This window comes from Hippocampus zosterae, chromosome 2 (assembly GCF_025434085.1).
Source record: "Hippocampus zosterae strain Florida chromosome 2, ASM2543408v3, whole genome shotgun sequence".
NCBI lineage: Eukaryota > Metazoa > Chordata > Actinopteri > Syngnathiformes > Syngnathidae > Hippocampus > Hippocampus zosterae.
In genome coordinates, this window is record NC_067452.1 from 3,569,852 (window position 1) to 3,589,122 (window position 19,271).

At 45.8% G+C, this 19,271-nt stretch overlaps 2 protein-coding genes across 3 annotated transcripts in view; both read right to left on the bottom strand.

The window, feature by feature from the left end:
- The window catches only part of LOC127596394 (tripartite motif-containing protein 54-like), a 53,986-nt gene extending 48,653 nt beyond the window's left edge, over positions 1–5,333 (bottom strand). The window contains exon 1 of one of the 2 annotated variants that reach the window (XM_052058889.1): positions 4,813–5,333. In XM_052058889.1, the coding sequence (XP_051914849.1) occupies positions 4,813–4,910 (98 nt within the window). In that variant the 5' untranslated portion in view covers positions 4,911–5,333. Of the gene's footprint in view, positions 1–4,557; positions 4,697–4,812 lie in introns of those variants that run through there. The other variant, XM_052058890.1, reaches the window with a different exon arrangement.
- Positions 5,334–11,622: 6,289 nt separating this feature from the next.
- LOC127596402 (uncharacterized) lies at positions 11,623–14,874 on the bottom strand. Its single transcript, XM_052058914.1, has 2 exons — positions 14,599–14,874; positions 11,623–13,196 (listed from the first exon to the last, which is right to left on the bottom strand). The coding sequence occupies exon 2, from the start codon at positions 12,682–12,684 to the stop codon at positions 11,773–11,775; it is 912 nt and encodes a 303-aa protein (XP_051914874.1). The 5' UTR covers positions 12,685–13,196; positions 14,599–14,874; the 3' UTR covers positions 11,623–11,772.
- Between the last annotated feature and the right edge of the window lie 4,397 nt (positions 14,875–19,271).

Genomic DNA, 19,271 nt, shown 5'->3' on the forward strand with positions numbered 1-19,271 from the left:
TGGGGCCACATTTGTTTCACCAATACTACTGGGGGGATGCCACATAGGACCAAGACACTAAAACCAGATCTATGACAAAATACAAAGAAATATGGGCAAAATACATGCATTCTTGCTCTGCGACTGACTGACGACCAATTCAGAGTGTAGTTTGCCTTTCGCCATAGTCAAGGGTGGAAGGATGGATGCATGCATCATACACCTAGGAACAATTTAGAGTGTTCCATTAACCTGGCACGCATGTTTTTGGAATGTGAGGGGAAACAGGAATACCTAGTGAAAACTCTACACAGGAAGGCCGGGGTGATGGAGAGCATTCCCCTGCCTCATTTTGCGAAGGGACTTCGGTGCTCACTTGGGCAATGACAGTGAGACCTGACTGGGAGGAACGGCCCCTGAGTGGTGTTCTGTTACCGAACATCTGTGTTAAGCACAGATTGTCTATACACCATGTATACATGTTTATCCTCCTGACTACCAGGAAAAAAAATGTTGTCCAATCACATTTATTTTGAAATTCCCCAATCTATGTGAAGTAATTGTACTACTCCAAAAGAAATTTTTGAAATCCCACTACATTTTTTAAACAGGCTCAAATACACTTAAAACAACACTTTAACGTGTTCATAAGAGTCTTATAATTAAAATGCCAACAGCATTTCAAGACAAAATGTGTTTGATAAAAAGTATTACTTTTCCTCTTTCCATAAAAAGTGCTTGCACTGAGGGAAGCCATTTCCTTACTTTTTTTAACCCCTACAAATTTGGTCTCATTGGAAAGCACTGAATGTCCTCTTTAGAGTAACAAAAGCGAAGAAAAAAACTAATGCGATTGGAGGCACTGGGTGAGAGATATTTAGGTTCACAAATGTCCTCTACAGAGGACAAATCTGAACTACTGGTAGTCAGGAGGCTATATATCATGTTCATTCATAAGGGTTTCCATATGTGAACTTGCCACCAGGACACCAGGCCGCAGTCAAATGATGGACTTTGTAATCATGTCATTGGATTTGTGAACACATGTTTTGGACAGTCAGAGGAAGAGAGGGTCAGAGATCGTGAGAGTTGGCTGGTAATGCCGTCAGAAAAAGTTTCAAGTCCTACCTCTGCCAGAACTTCACCAACATCCTGGGAGAGGCAAGGGACATTGAGGTAGAGTGGACCATATTCTGCATGTCCATTGTTGAGGCGGCCGATTGGCACTGTGGCCATAAAGTGGTCGGAGCCTGTCATGGCAGCAATCCCCAAACTGGCGGTAAGGGATGCCATCAAGCAGAAGAAGGAACCCTAAGGGGCCCATTTGGCCTGTGGGACTCTGGAGGCTGGTGACGGTTACCAGCTGGCCAAACGGAATGCAACCTTGGCAGTCGCAGAGGCAAAAAATTGAATGTGGAAGGATTTTAGCATGGCCATGGAAAATGAATTTCGGGTGGCTTTGAGGAAATTCTGGTCCACCAGCCGATGCCTCAAGAGGGGGAAGCAGGGTAGTATTAAAAACTGATTATAGTGGAGATGGGGAACTGCTGACTTCAACTCGAGACGTTGTGAGTCAGTGGGGAGAATACTTTGAAGACCTCCTCAATTACACGCCTTCCTTTGAGGAAGCAGAGCATGGGGACTCTCTTATCTATGAGGTGGTTAAAAATCTTAGTGGAGGATGAGATCCGCCCAGAGTTCCTCAAGGCTCTGGATGTTGTGGGGCTGCCCTGGTTGACATCCCTCTATAACAGGGGTGCCCAAACTTTTTGGATCGAAGATCTACTTTTCGATCAACTAACCTCCCGGTGTCTACCCTTACCGGCGCGCATGCGCACACACACACACACACACACACACACACGCACACACACACACACACACACACACACACACGCCATGATGAGAAACAGCCTGAAACAGAGGCATGCCACGCACTTTTTCAGCCTGTTAACTATCGTAGCTCACACGTACCGTTTTAAAGTGCTTCCCTGGGCCCTCCTAGATTCCTATTCTTTGCTTGTGCCCTCGGTGAATTGTACAAGACGCAAACTCTGAATGAGAATCATGACGATAAAAGATAGAGCGCAACAGCTCTGATCACAAGCTGCAATTGCAAACTGCTGAGCGCTAACAACTTCCGGTGAGGTAATCACGCGCCACCATAAATTTAAGATTTACCTGCTTTATTTTATTTTATTTTATTTTTTTAAGTGAAAATGAGACTGATAAGATGATTAGTGTGCAGTGTATATAACACAAAAAATATTAATAACATGTACAAAGACACACAAATGGTTGGTTGTTTTTTTTCTTCTCGACACTCCTCGGATCTACTCGGGACCTGTCTTAGATCTACCGGTAGATCAGGATCTACCTAATGGGCACCCCTGCTCTATAACATTGCGTGGACATCGGGTACAGTGGCAGACTAGAGTGGTGGTCCCTCTTTTTAAGAAGGGGGACCAGAAGGCGTGTTCCAACTACGGAGGCATCCCATTCCTCATCCTCCCTGGTAAATTCCATTGAGGGCTGTTGGAGAGGGGTGGGGGGTCGCAGATTCAGGAGGAACAGTGTGGTTTTCATCCTAACCATGGAACAGTGGGCCAGCTCTACACCTTCAACACAGTCCTCAAAGGTGCATGGCAGTTCGCCTAACCAATCATTATTTGTTTTGTGGAATTGGAGAAGGCGTTCGACCATGCACCCCGCATATCTTGAGTAGGGTGCTCCGGTAGTAAGGGGTATCGGACACCATATGTAAAGGCTGTTTGATCCCTGTACGACCAGTGTCAGAGTTTGGTCCGCATTGCTGGCAGTAGATCGGCCCCCATGACCCAACCTCGGATAAACGGAAGAGAATGAAATGAGATGAGATGAGATGAGTAGAATATGAAAAATTAAGTAATGAAAACCAGACATTGCTTTTGATTTGTGATTCAACAGAAAAAAGCCCTGCATGAAACAGGCTTGGACAAAAATGACATAGCATGCTCAATCAAGGTCAAACTTTGAAGCAGTAAGTCAGCCAATTTGAAGGGTAACAAAAGGTCACCGTGTTGTGGGGTGACATGGTGTGGAGCACACTTAGCATGCACGGGAAAAGTGAAGGACAGTGTGGTCTCAAGAGATTAAATAGAAATTGTACCGTATTGACCCGAATATAAGACGGCCCTGATTATAAGACGACCCCCTCTTTTTCAAGACTCAAGTTTGAAAAAAGACTTTTGAACCCCAAATTAATTTTTATACAGAAAATAATTGCAGGACATCTGAAACAAATGATTCTAACAATATATTTGAGAGAAAAAACAAGTTATTTTGCCTCATTCAAATCTTAATATCTGAAGATTTAAATATGTAAACAAAAGTGCAATCACATTCGTAAATGAATGGCTTCTGGTTTTTGAAATGTAAATGACATCATGACTTCTCAGCTGCCAGTTAACCTGTCTGATCTTTGGCCCACTTTTCTCCAGATTGTCGGTACGTTTCTCCATTTTCTGTTATTGCTTCTATTATTTTCTTCCCTTTTCTTTCTTACTTCTATTTTTTATTTTTCTTCTTCGTGCTACTGCTATTTGTATTTTTACTCTTAGTGACAGGGGTTCGCTTTAGCCTGCGGAGTCAAGTTCAGCATTCGCTTCCATGGTATCTGGCACATCCATCGTCATAAATGGGTATAATGTTTAGACCCCGAATATAAGACAACCCCTACTTTTTCAGTCTTATTTCAATGCAAAAAAAATCACCGTCTTATATTCGGGCCAATACGGTATTATAGAAAATAAAATTACAGATAAAGGCTATAAGCCCATCTTTAAGTAGGTTAATGTAATGAGCGTTGCACATATTCAGATTTTTAAGATCCACATGACGGTGGCCCAGGTGCAGAGCTGTCACTCTGTGGCCACCACACGTAGGTGGAAATGTTTGATATATGTGATTTTTTTTCTACCTTTTTCACACAGATGCAGCATTCTTCAACCTTTTCTTATTCGGTTTACAAAAAAAGATGAACTCTGTATTTAAATAATACATGTACAATTAATCTGAGTGAATACTCGGAAATAATAAGTTTAAATAAAAAAGTGAAAGAGCATTCACTTCTTACATTAAACATCAATCAAAATCATTACTTTCACACCATAGCAAGCCAACATCCCCAAGAAGTAATTCTTTGTCAATAAGGAATGAAGAAAAGCACCCACGGCCACCCTTCTAGAAATCTTCGGTCTACCGCGTTACTGTAACCAACCTCCCTGAAAGTACCCGCAGGAGGAAAATAGATGGCAAATTGAAAAGACGGATAATGGTAACATAAAAGCCCAGAACAAACTCCAAAGAAATTAAATACATCAGTGATAGATCGCACCGTCCGTTATCGTTCTAGCCAAAAGTGGACATCATGCGAGGCGACCAAGCAGGACACCACTGTAACTTGCAGTGTGAGATACCATCATTATTTTGTTTTGGCATGCTTCGTAAATTTGTATTTTAACATTATTCTGGTGAGCCGCAATGAAAAAGCAGTCTGATTTTCATTGGTTGACTTTCCTTAAAAGGTGGTGTTCCCACCCACAATTTTATCCAGGTTTGTAGGTCTCCCTCTAGCTCTCTTGCCTGCAAACACTGTCTATCCTCATCATCCTTCTGCCAGTATGTTATCATAAAAAGACAGTGATTGACTGGCTATCCTGATGTGGACAAGCACAATAGAAAATGGATGAATGATAAAATAAGCAGAAACAGGGCCAGTATTTCTCGAGTTATTGTCGGTTATTTTACATTTAATTGCTTTCCGGATGGAGACAAGAGCACGTGTTGACGTACCTTTTGTTCTTTTTGTACCTTCTTTTGTTTTCACAAGCTGATCCTTCTGGAACTGGACGGTTCGGTGTTTGTTTGTCTGTAAAGAGGTTGACAACCATGAGTGAAAAAAGTAATTGGCGGCCCTCTTCCTGAGCGACATTATGATCTGCAACTCCAGTGACAGAGTGCTAAATCTGACAGACACACGAGCACAAACCATATGAGGCAATGACAGATTAAGACCGAGCGGCACTCTCCAGTTGCACACACTCAGTGGACACAAACAAACACACTTGTGAACTCTCCATTTGAGTCACGTCACCCTTATACACGCGCACACACATACTAGCGCGTACTTTACCAACAGTGGAATATCAGCCCAGACTGACCGAGAGGGAAATCGCAAGGGAAACACTTTCGGCCTGTCTGTGTCATGATTTGGTTTGGGACCAACAGGTGGCACTGTAGGGCTTACCCTGCAGCTGCACACATGTTGGTCATTATGTAATTAATGCTTTAAAAGGACTCCCAGCCCGAACACTCATTGTGGGGGTCATTGTTGTTTGTTTGTGGCTGTTTGCTTGCTTGTTTGCTTCTGTCAGGTTTGTTTCAGTCATATTTGTTTTCGGTCATAGTTAGTTTTTGCTTCAGTCATGGTTTTGTTTGCTACCTTGGATTTTGCCTGTTTTGGATTTAGTTTTCTCCGTTTTAAATACAATACGTCAAGTTCACCCTGCTCCTCCCTTCTGCCTGCTTTTTGGGGTCCACCACCACCTCGCAACGTGACAGCCTGGCTTGGAGTAGCTCCGGAGGAAACAAACTAGCAGTATCGCTTCTGTACCGGCGCGTTGTGCGCGTATTCGACTAGGTTTATTAGCCCGTTGCTTGACATCCGCGCTCTTCTCGGCTTCCCGCAAGATCCCACTGATCAGAGCTGCATTGCGGTCCGCGCGGAGCAGCCCCGGCCGGGCCGTGTTTTGCAGCGGCATTGTATGACATTTCGCGCAGGTGGGCATGAGCTTTTCATCCACTTCGCTTGTAACCTGTGCCACTTTCGACCCTACGGGCGCGGCAGAACCGCGGCAAGGACATGCGGGTGGCATCTTTTCATTTGCAGAATGTCGCGCGGGTGTGCGTCGAATTTTTAATAATAATAATAATACATTTTATTTATAAGCCTTTCAAGACGCCCAAGGACACTTTACAATAACAAAAAACACAAAACAATACGGGTTAAGCTGCGGCAGCCAAAACGCGCCAGCGTTCACTCAACCCGAAAGTCAGAAAGAAACCACAAGGGAGGGAGGGGGGAGAAAAAAAACCACGCTCGAAATACCCTCATTTTGAGGATAATTTGAGTGAGGCAAAAAAACTCCTGCACAAGCATATGACAGTTACAACAGGTCACAAGACATAAACAATGAAGACTTCGGTGAAATAAGGGAATGTATGAGGGAGGCGATGCGGTGGGGGACTAGCTTCCGTGCATATTTTCATCAGGGGAAGGTCGAGATAGCAGATGTTGTTTTGGTCGCAGGCTGCCCAAGAATTTAAGACAGCCTCGAGTCCGTGGCTTATGTCTCTTTAGTGGCGTCGATCGGCCAAATCCGTGATTTCAGTCAATATTTGAGCACGGATTCCAGTTTCTCCAAGTTGTTGTCCATCCTGCAGTGACGCTCCAAAACCGCAACAGTTTGTGGTTGAGCACAGTCTGTGTCTTAAGTGTTGGACATCCGCGTTATGCCATCCTTAGACCGGCAGCCTCTTCCAATAGAGCCGCTCCCGTCGGTTGAATTTTTCGATAGATCAGGAAACTGCTCACACCAAACAGCAGCATACCTGTTATCGGAAGGCCGAAAATGTAGATGTCGTCCACATCCTCAAGGGACAGTGTTGACAGGCACGCCATTCTCCGCTTCCTCCAAGGATCTAGGGCAGGCATGTCCAAAGTCCGGCCCGCGGGCCAAATCCGGCCCGCGGTCGAATTTCATCCGGCCCTCGGCCCCTGTCATAAAATCAGTGCCGTCTGGCCCGCAGTTTGGGCGCAATGGAACACGTGTTGCATTGACTGAGGTCTCATAGATTGGGGAGTGATGTTTCATAGAGTACTGCTTCCCTCTAGTGGCTAAATGAGTAATAGCATTCACTAAATGAGTAATAGTATTTAGACACTACAGGGCATCACTCACGAGTTAACAAGACATCACTCCATGTTTATATTGACTGATATGTCATATTTCAAATGATCCTTGCAGTTGTGGATATGTGTATTGCATTTCCCTGTTGTTCGAGTCAAAGGTTTTGTGACTATTGAAAAGTCATGGTGATACATTTTATGTTTCAAATCAATCAACTTGCACTCAGGAGACTTCTGTTTAAGAAAAAGTCAAGTGAATAAGCAGTTGCATGTGATATACCTGTTTCAAATGAACCAAAAGAAATTCTTAAGATTGTTGAAATTCAAATAAAAATGGAAATGTGAAACAGACTGGCTTACTAACATTTGTTGAACAATATTGTTGTTCAGTGTAAAGAATGTCAGCCAAGGTCGGCCCCCCGACATTTTACCACATAAAATCTGGCCCACTTGGGAAAAAGTTTGGACACCCCTGATCTAGGGTGTACCCAGCAGCAAAAGTCCCCGAGGGGCAAGTAGGCTCCCCCCTGCCTGCTCTTCTCATCGAGAAAATGTTGTTGATGGCATCGAGATGTGACGGGGGTCACAACTATGATGGTCTCGAGCTCCACGTCGCTGCCGCTTCAAGAATACCAGACACTAGGATGTGGCTTTTCCCTTTTTTTATTGTCTGCAACACAGTATGGCAAGATAGGTGAAGTCACGGGGCTTTTCAATCTAGAAAATAACCTGTGACTTCCCTTGTAGCTCTCCTGAACTAAACATCATCCACAAGAAGCTAAATGCACAACAAATCAAAATATACAACATAGGTGATCGTATATTAACTATTTACAAAGAAAAAGAAAAAAAACACACTTTCACTGGTATCTACGTGATGCCGCTGAACGCATCACACGCAGCAGAACGGCTGCACAATGCACAGTAATGGCGGCCGCGACGAACCGCGCGGGTAAACGCCAGCCACACTAATAGTCAAATGAAAAACAACACGAAAAACTATATACAGTACAATCAAAAGGAAAGAAGCATTACCTGCAACACAGTATGGCAAGATAGGTGAAGTTACGGGGCTTTTCAGTCTAGAAAATAACTGCGCAACAAAAAAAACCCACCTGTTAACTCAATGGATAAAAACTTTCATTCAACACAACTTAAATGAAATGACGACACAAAAAGCAATGTGGACTCGGAACAAATCCGGGAACTAATTAAATACACAGCGCCGTAGAAAAAGGGAAAACAAAGTGAAATATTGCAATTAAACTAGAAATGAATCCGGACCGTCAATGAAACCTGACTTACCGTGTGACTTCCCTGGTAGCTCTGCCTGAACTACGGCGGGAAGCTGGTGCCATACCGTGCGCTGTTGCGTCACTTCCGTCATAATTTAATAAACGCAATATATCACTCCGTTACATACACCCCCCTTAAATTATGCAGAAGTGAGGCAACACACATGAAAGACAGCAAAAAGACAAAAACCATGGCTATCGGGCAAGGATGTGCAAGAGAGTCAATAACAGGAATTCTTCTTAAAGAAGTGTGAAGGAATAGATTGGTACCAAAATCCATTCTCATCACAGACCAGATGAAATGCCACTTACATTTCACAAAACTGCACATAACAACACCCATTAATAAAGAGCCATTAAGATATAATGGTGACAAAAGGCACACAGCATTAGCAACAAAAAAATGAATTAAATGGTCATACTAAACCCATATCGATGTTGGCATCACGACTCTTTGATAGCACATCTCACATATAAGCCTAACAGGGGGCTTAACTGTTCTACCGCACCTTGTGAAAGTGACGGGGCCCTGCGCGACCTGAAGTTGTGTGCAAACTACCTCCTCTAGTTCAGTCTCAACTGGGGGCGAGTCGGAAGACGAGTGTATCATGTCAAGCACCGGATCTGTCAACGGTTCAGTCTGTGTGTAGATGTCATGGCCCACTGACTGACCTCTCTCACCGCCGTCCTCTTGACGCGCATCTACAGAGTCGGGTTCCACAGAGAAGCACTCATGTTCTACCTCGGCCTGAACTGGTGACTACATGAGCCAGTTCTCAGTGCGCAGGCGAGCATCCTCCTGATCATCAAAAACTGAGCTCTTGTCACTCCCACAACGTGCATCCATTTCCGACCCATCTGAACATGACCCGTGCTCCATCTGACCTGAGAACGTCAAGAAGTCAACTGGGAGCAGTAAGTTCCTGTGTACGACCTTCTCTCTGCCTGTGGCACCGTCCCGGATCCTGTACACATTGATCGATGGCCTCACAGACACTACGTCATAAGGGGTCGAGTCCCAACGATCCGCAACTTTCCTTTTTCCCTTCTCGCCTCGATTAGCTAGCAGCACCCTGTCACCGACAGCTAATGGCGAGCCCTTGACTTTGCGGTTGTAGATCTGGGCGTGACGGGCCTGTTCCTTGAGTGCATGCTGTTGAGCAATCTGTGCGGCCTCAGAGAGATCCTTCTTCAAGTTGCTCACAAACTCATTGTGACTAACAACATTGGCATTCTCCAAGACATGATGGAACATAATGTCAATGGGCAAGCGAGGGACACGTCCAAACATCAAGTAGAACGGTGCAAAGCCCGTGGTCTCATGTACTGTGCAGTTATAGCAGAAAGTCAGCATGTTCAACATCTGTGGCCATTTGGACCTGGACTTCGGGGGAAGTGTTCTGATCATGCCCCCAAGAGTCCGGTTAAATCTTTCCGCAATGCCATTACCCATGGGGTGATACGGCGTCGTGTGGGACTTGTGCACACCCGCCAACTCGAGAAGATCCTTGATAAGTCTACTCTCAAAGTTAGCTCCCTGATCCGAATGGATCCTTTGGGGGAACCCGTAGATGCAGAAAAACTTATCCCACAGGCAGCGGGCAACCTGCTTTGCTGACTGGTTCCTGCAGGGGAAGGCTAGAGCCAACTTTGAGAAATGGTCTGTCACAACAAGGACATCAGTGGTTTTCTTGTCACCCGACTCCGCTGTCCAGAAATCGATGCACACTAGTTCCATTGGAGAGGAAGTGCGGATGTTCTCCTGGGGTGCCCGTGCGTCCGGCTCAGGGGTCTTACCCACGATGCATCTCTGGCATTGCTTCACATGCTTTGTGATATCGTTTTCCATCCCAGTCCAAAAGAACCTTTCACTCGCCAGAGAGAGCGTCCTCGAACAGCCCTGATGACCAGCTTTGTCATGAACCCCATGCAGAACTTGATGCTTCAGAAACCCAGGTATGACAAACTGGAAGACCTTACGGCTTGTGTGGCGATCTTTCCTTACTCTGTATAGAGTCCCATCACGAACTTTCAACTTCTTCCAGTGCCTCAACAACATAAGCACACAGCTCGACTCAGCTGCTCTCTCGCGTGCAGTGGGTCTCATATGCCGCCGAACATAGAAGAGATGTAGCATCTTGCTGCTGCAGATCGCGTAATTGGCTATGGGGAATGACAATGGAAGGATCCTCTTCAGGTAGCTGTAGTGACAATGGAGTCTCTCCACGGAGCCGAGAGACACCACCAGCCTGATGGACATCCAAAATTGCAGACACCTCCTCTGCACCAATGGCATTTCCAGATGACTGATCGGGAGCTTCCCCCTGGAGACCTCCTCCTTCGTAATCCCCAGCCGTGTGAACGACCTGACAGTTGGTGGTCAAACGAAGAGCAACCTGCACCGTCTCATTAAATACTCCTTGGACCTCATTCAGTAAGGACAAGTAGGGCTCTTTCACAAGACGATGACTCACACAAAACTGGACGAAGGGTTCTCGGCTCAGGGCATCAGCCACCGTGTTTTTGGGTCCTGGAACGTACTTCAGGTCAAAGTCATAAGCCGCCAGCTTCGACACCCATCTTTGTTCGCAGGCATCTAGCTTGGGCTTGGTCAGAATATAGGTCAAGGGGTTGTTGTCAGACCAGGCAGTAAAGTGTCTGCCTTTCAGCCAGTGGGAAAACTTGTCACAAATAGCCCACTTCAAAGCAAGGAATTCAAGCCTGTGAGCAGGATAGTTCAACTGGGCTCGCGACAACGTTTTACTCGCAAAAGCCACTGGTCTCGCAACCTTGTCACCAGGTAGAAGCTGGGAAAGGACGGCCCCGATGCCGTCAAACGATGCATCGACAGCAAGGATGAAAGGTTTCCCGAAGTCGGGATGGGCCAACGTTACACTGTGTGACAGGTCGTGCTTCAAAATCTCAAAGGCACTTTGACACTCAGTGGTCCAGTCTTCCGGTTTCAACTTCACATGACTTGAAGCATCCAATGCAGGTTTCGCCCTTCGTCTGGCTTTACCACTAGTCTTCTTACCCGAAAGGAGCTTAAACAGGGGTTTGGCCTTGACGGAGCAGTCCTCAATGAAGTGCTGATAATACAGCACCATCCCTAAGAAAGACCTAATCTTCTTCTGCGAGGGAGTGAGGCCATCACTATCCATCAGGTCAGACACCTGCACCCTGTTTATAGCTTCCACCTTTCCGGGGTCCGTCTGTACCCCGGACTCGGAGATGACATGGCCGAGGAACTTCACAGATCTCCGAAGAAAGCGACACTTCTTCGGCGCTAGCCTGAGATTATGGTTCCTCAAACGGGAGAAGACCATTTCCAATCGCTCAAGCTCAATCTGCTCTGTCGGACCAAAGACCATGAGATCGTCAAGATAGCACAAAAGGCTCGTGAAGTTCTTGTCACCAAAAATGGAAAGCATCATCCGCATGAATGTAGCCGGGCTGTTCGATCAACCCTGTGACATCCGGTTATATTCGTGCAGGCCAAAAGGAGACGAAAAAGCAGTGTACTTCTTGTGATCCTCAAACAGGGGCACGTTATAGAATCCTGAGGTGAGATCCATGGTGGAGAAGAAGACATTTCCCCCCAAGTGCGGCAAGAGCATCAGCCTGATGGGGTAGTGGGTGGGCATCCCGCTGTGTCCTCGCATTAAGCCACCTGAAATCCGTGCAGATGCGCAAATCCCCATTCTTCTTCCACACTAGAACCAAAGGAGACGCATACTCGCTAGTGGATTTCCGAATGATGCCCTTTTCTTCCATCTCATTGAGAGTCGTCCTCAGCTTCTCATATTGACTCGGTGGCACTCTCCGGTAAGGCAGGCGGAATGGCCTCTCATCCACCAGGTGTATCTTGTGCACAAAGTCAGAGGCCTCCCCACAGTCCATCTTGTCCCGTGAAAAGACTGATTCATACCTCTCAATGATTTGGAAAAGTCTGTCCCTCCACATGTCAGACACCGCACACGCATCCAGGTCCAGATCGTGTAGCCCAAGCTTGTCCAATGCAATCTTAATGTCTTCTTTGGACCTTGGCCTCGCGGTATGCATAACAGATTGGGAGAAAATTTGGACGTTGTCAGGCTCAGATAAGTCTTCAGCAGCAATGCAAGGAAACACATCTGCTAACTTCGCGTTTCTCTTCAATACCACTTGTTCACTAGAGGGGTTGATGACTCTCACTGGGAGCCATCCATCGCCCCACATCGGTGCAATAACCCTGCCAACCAGAATCTTCCTGGATCTGCACCTTGATTGAGTTGGCTCAACTATGACTGTGCTGCCAACCGACATCAGTGCAGAGGCGGGGAGCTTAGCCCAAACAAGATGTTCACTCCTTGGTCGTAACATCACACACTGCCGTAACTTCAGTGTGCCAACTTTGTCAGGTACAGTTACACCCCTCCATCTCTCTGTGTTAGAAAGGAGTGAGAAAAAGTGGTGAGTCATCGTCAACGATGCTGCCGGGCTCTGACATGAGCCGCCAGTACCCTTCAGTCTTCCTCATCAGATGGAGAATTTTCTTAATGGCATTACTGCCCAGAATTACATCATCGGTCTGTCCAGGCACCACAAACATAGGCACAGCTAACTTGCAATCATACACCACCATTTCCACATCGCATATAGCCGAAGGCGTCACCCGATGACCTCCACATCCAACAATGACAACGTCGTCTGCAGGGTAACGTTTCATGTCCGGAGCGCACACCAACAATCGTGCCATAGCCGACTCACTCAATGTGCATCCAGTGGAGCCGCTGTCAATCATCGCAGCCAGGGAAACACCAGCTATTGTGGCAGTGGTGTAAAACAAACTATCCGACTTCAGAACCTTGTGAGTGCCTTGAAAGACAAACGTCTTCTCTGTGGGGGCACTGGAAGTGAGTGACTCCAATACTGATTCGAAATCGTCTGTCAAACTATTGGGAGGGTTGCTAACTTCATCCACATCGCACTCCCTTAGATTAGGGATGTGAATCTCAGCACTGAGGACGATTCGATACACCTCACGATCCACTGCCAGCGATGCGATACTTAAACGAGACATGGAATTTTCTGGCGATACGATGCGATACGTTTCACCGTCGTCACGATGCGATACGATTCGATACACATTAAGTTCAAATCAATGCGATCCGATACGATACAATGCAATTTGTTGCGATATTGTGCAATTAAACATGATGCAAATAAGCAAAGAAAAAAAGCTTTTAAAAAGATGGAATTCAGTATGGTATTACAAAAAGGATACACACTTTATTCCTTATAAAGAGTAGAACTTGTAAAACAACTTATTTAAGCCCTTTCACAATTGGTTTTTGTGCAAAGAAAATGTAAACAATTTGGCACCTGAGACTCACAGCTGTAAACAGACTATTCTCACTGAGTGTCTTATATGAAATATAATAATAATATATATATGTATATGAATCTATAGTGCAAGATGTCCACCCATCCACTGTAAGTGCAACTCTTTGCGCACTGTTCAGCGACACAGTAATCTCACTTCTCACTTTGTTGTACACATCGGGAATATGTTTGTAAGTGAACACAGACCTGTCTGGTATTTTATACCTGGGTTCCAAAACGTGCACGAGCTGTCTGAAACCCTCGTTGTCCACCACGCCAAGGCTGGAGGTCTTTGCATATGAAATGAGCAGTGGCCTTAGTTATAGCCATTGCGCGGTCACAGTGAGTTGCAAGGGGACTCCCAAAATAAGAGGCGATTTTTTTCTGATCCTGACCTGGTTTACCAAGAGTTTCTCCGGTGTCCGACGAGGAACTGGGCGGGGAAGCGGGAGGGAAACTTGTCGGTGATCTGGTGCCATCGGTTTAAGTGGGTCTGCATATTTGTGGTGCTGCCGTTGTATGGCTTCTTAGTGCGACATTCCTTGCAAATTACGGAGGTTTTATCAAGCTTTCCGTCTTTCTTTTCGAAGCCGTAGTATTTCCAAACATAAGATTTGAATGTTGCGGCTGCATTAAATATAGTAGTTTCCTTGCTGCTGCGTGCGCTAACTTCCATAATGTTTCGCTCGTTGTGTACTGGACTGTATGTGACGCACGGCTACCGTCCGTATTCAACACAAAACGCAAAGCAATGATGGTGCATTCATTGCGCCTAGGAAAGGGCAGATATGTGACGTTTAACATGAATAAAACGGCGATTGAATCGGATTTTACCGATACCCATCAATGCATCGTGATGAATCGCAATTTTCCGATACCCATCAATGCATCGTGATGAATCGCGATTTCACCCATCAATCGCGTCGTACCCAGTGAATGAGCCGATGCACTCGGATCGCGGACGTGCGCATCGATGTATCGATTAATATCGATTATTTTCCACACCCTTACCTTAGATGTGGACACATTAGTTTCCCGACAGTGGCGAGTGCGAGGGTCGTGCCTGCGTGGGGCAGTTGCCTCTGGAATGATCGGGTGAGTAGCACAAAAAGCAAAGTCTCTTTTCACGGCAGTGAACGAGCGCAGAATGGTCGGGGTTAGCGCAGACAGCACATGGGAGATTATTCAAACCTTCAACCATAGGGAGCCTTGGCCTACGTCTACCAGCGGCAGAAGTAGAGGAAGGATTAGCTCCCTGCAGCAAAACTCTCTCCAGCATGGAAATTACACTCTGTCTGGTACTCATCCAGTATAGCCTGGACCTCAACTGCCGACCACTTGTCTATTGTTTTCGACCTGAATGTCATGGAAAGATCCTTGGATGGGCAATTCTTGATAAACATCCGTGTTACATCAATAGAAGAACAGTCCAAATCTCTGCCCTGTTCTCTGAGACGGTCAGCGGCAATCTCAGCTGCATTGTTAATCCTCAACCAATAGTCATATGCGTCCTCATCATTCTCAGGGAGCGTAGTGTAAAAATCCACTAGAGGGAGAGGTGAACATGGGACAGTCGCGAAATGTTTACGAAGAAGGCCATAGATGGCATCTGGGTTCTGGGAAACATCAACTGCACCGTTTCTTGTGCTAACTTTAACAACATCTTTAGCTCTACCCCTGAGGTTCATGAGGATTTCCTCTGCCCGATGCTCAGGGGCTACATTTGCTCTCCTCATGTAATTCCTCATTAGGTCTTCCCACTCATGCACATTAACTGTATCGGTGTCATCCCCCTTGAAAGCTGGAGGTTCCGGAACTTTCCTGTGCGGTACGAGCAGAACTTGTGATGAGTCAAGGCTTCGTGCGGATGTGTCAACGGCCGTGTTATGTAAGACTGAGTTGTTATGCGTGGCGATGTTATATGTAGGACTGAGTTGTGCAACAATGCTATCTGCCAGCTGCTGGCCAACATGTCTTATTATGTCACTCATCTGACCAACTATGTCAGGTGACGGGGGAAAGGGATCTGTCGTCGCGAAATCAGTAGCCTGTGCGCTTGTCGTAGGAACACTGCACTGGGTCTGGGAAGGAACTCTGTCCCCACTAACTGAAGTGGCCTCAGCTAGAACCCGCCCATTCCCCCCTGCACGAGCTACACCACTCTGCACAGGGCTACTAAACTGCAACGCGGTCGGGATCCCTCTACCTCTACCAACACACTTATTCAAAGGCGTGCTAAATGTTCCTTGCAAGGAGCTCATCTTGAGACTTCACAAAAAAACAGAGTAAGAGAAAATAAAATTGCAGTAAAGTACACCAATTGTAAAACAGCAGTTGAGACGAGAACACACTAATTGCAGAACATGAGCACACACTGTCCACCTAGTGATATGAAGAAGCGCCACAGCGTCGTGGTCCCGGTCCGAAGTGGAGAGTCAACTTGTGATCGACGGGTCACGGCACCAATGTGACGGGGGTCACAACTATGATGGTCTCGAGCTCCACGTCGCTGCCGCTTCAAGAATACCAGACACTAGGATGTGGCTTTTCCCTTTTTTTATTGTCTGCAACACAGTATGGCAAGATAGGTGAAGTCACGGGGCTTTTCAGTCTAGAAAATAACCTGTGACTTCCCTGAACTGAACATCATCCACAAGAAGCTAAATGCACAACAAATCAAAATATACAACATAGGTGATCGTATATTAACTATTTACAAAGAAAAAGAAAAAAAACACACTTTCACTGGTATCTACGTGATGCCGCTGAACGCATCACACGCAGCAGAACGGCTGCACAATACACAGTAATGACGGCCGCGACGAACCGCGCGGGTAAACGCCAGCCACACTAATAGTCAAATGAAAAACAACACGAAAAACTATATACAGTACAATCAAAAGGAAAGAAGCATTACCTGCAACACAGTATGGCAAGATAGGTGAAGTTACGGGGCTTTTCAGTCTAGAAAATAACTGCGCAACAAAAAAAACCCACCTGTTAACTCAATGGATAAAAACTTTCATTCAACACAACTTAAATGAAATGACGACACAAAAAGCAATGTGGACTCGGAACAAATCCGGGAACTAATTAAATACACAGCGCCGTAGAAAAAGGGAAAACAAAGTGAAATATAGCAATTAAACTAGAAATGAATCCGGACAGTCAATGAAACCTGACTTACCCTGTGACTTCCTTGGTAGCTCTGCCTGAACTACGGCGGGAAGCTGGTGCCATACCGTGCGCTGTTGCGTCACTTCCGTCATAATTTAATAAACGCAATATATCACTCCGTTACAGAGAGACCAGACAACCAACACTGACAAAAACACTGATTGGGATGGAAAAATGTGTTGACAACGTTTGCTCAGAGCTGATGCCATGTTGTGTCACTCTTTTTCGCTCTGAAATGCGAGAGCCCCATTTGGCCATGCAGGGCGAGCACTCTACGATAGCCTCTGCTGGTCAGAGTTGGCAATTGCAGCCGTCTGCAAGAATACCATATGATTTCCTATGACCCTCTAAAAATAATAACATAAAATGTGCACTCTGTGAACATGTGCTGCACTTGAAACCAAAACCCAAACACATGGAAAAGCAAAAAATAAAAATAAAAAATCTAAACAGACCAATTCAAAAGATAAATGAATGTCATGCCTCCATCATACTTTTTCATCATTATTATTATTTATTCATTCATTCATTTTCCAAACCGCTTCATCCTCACTAGGGTCACGGGGCATGCTGGAGCCTATCCAAGCTGTCTTCGGGCAGTAGGCGGATGCCAGCCAATCGCAGGGACACAGAGACGAACAACCATCCACGCCCGCATTCACACCTAGGGACAATTTGGAATGTTCAATCAGCCTGCCATGCATGTTTTTGGAATGTGGGAGGAAATCATAGTACCCCAGGGTTCCCACTCTTCCACTTGTTCCAATTTGTTTTCAAATCTCTGATTAATCTCGCGTCACCTTACCTCTCTGAGCTCAACCGCCCCTACACACCTGCCCGGCGCCTCAGGTCTGTGGACCAGACATTATTAGAAGTACCAAGTGTCACGTTGTGCCCGAAGCGATAGAAAGATTGCTTCGTGCACAACAAAATGAGGAAGTGGATCCCGAAATAGCAGACACAGAAAAGATGTTTGGCAGACAAAAACGAGATTTAATAAACACAAAATACCCTTCTGGGCGAACAACAGAAAACGCTGGTCAAGATAAGGACCAGGAAGGAAATAGGGAGGTAACAGAAAACGCTTGCGAAAATTAGCAAGGAGAATGATTAGACAACTATAGAACTTTCACGCGAGCGGATAGACTGCACGTAATAACAGTCGATCGACTTTGATATAAGGATTCACACGAGATGGACTCGGCGAGAGTAATGGGACAGCATAGAATACTCCGGCAGTAAGTCAACTGCCAGAGCGCACAAATAAAGCCTGTGTAATTAGTCCCCAATGGGTGACAGGTGTGTAGGTGGCAACAGGGCCTGCCCCCTGCTGGCAAACACGGGACGTGACACCAAGAACTAAACTGAGGCTCAGAGGGGATCAAGCCTTTCCTGTTGCTGGTCCCTCTCTCTGGAATGACCTCCCACTGAACATTCGGCAAGCCTCCTCGCTGCCCATCTTCAAAACCCTCCTCAAAACTCACTTGTATTCTTTGGCATTCGACTCAGCATGACTTAGATTTGTTCTTGGTTTTACTGTTGGGTGCTTTCTACCGCCTTTATTACCAATTTCTCTTACTGTTTATTGTGCATGTTTTAAATTGCTCCATGTACAGCACTTTGTATGCAGCGATGGCTGTTTGAAAGTGCTCTATAAATACTGTTGACTTGACTTGACAAATAAGAGGATCTTGAAAAATAACTCTAAAATGTATGGGGAGCCAGTGAAGGGATGCCAGAGTCGGAGTTATGTGATCCCTCTTACGAGTACCAGTCAAGAGGCGAGCAGTGGCATTCTGGACCAGCTGAAGGCGCTTAATGGAGGACTGGCTGATTCCAAAGTAAAGGGCATTGCAGGAATGGAGCCGGGATGTGACAAAGGCATGAATTACTGTCTCAAAGTGTTCATGTGAGAGGAGAGGTTTTATTTTGGCCAGCTGTCTTAAGGTGAAAGAAGCTGGATTTAACAATGGCACCAATTTGCCGGTCGGTTTGAAATCACTGTCCAGTTTAAGGCCCAAGTTTGAGACTGTTGACTTAAGATAAGGTAAAGAAGGGATGGATATAAATTACAAATACACTTATCTTTGTCTATCCCGTGTGACGTTGTGTGTGAGGGCCAGTTCTGTCCTCTGTAGGAGGTGGGCAACAGGAGGATGCTAGCTAAGCTAAAAGCTATGATGGGACAGTCCCTCCCACCCCGTCCAGCCTGCCCTGACAGCACTCGGTAGCTCCTTCAGCCAGAGACTGTCACACTCGCGCTGCAAGAAGGAGAGATACTGCCGCTCATTCCTACCGACTGCTGTCAGGCTGCTGAATAAAAAATAAAATGATGTGGAAAACAATTGTAAATAGCACAGCCACCTTATCTATATCTATATTTAGATTGCACTTAATTGAACGGTGTAAATTGAAACTGTAACATTTATTTTGTGAATGCAAAATACTTCTACCCACAATCTTGCTGCTGTAGACTGTAAATTTCCCCAGTGTGGGACAAATAAAGG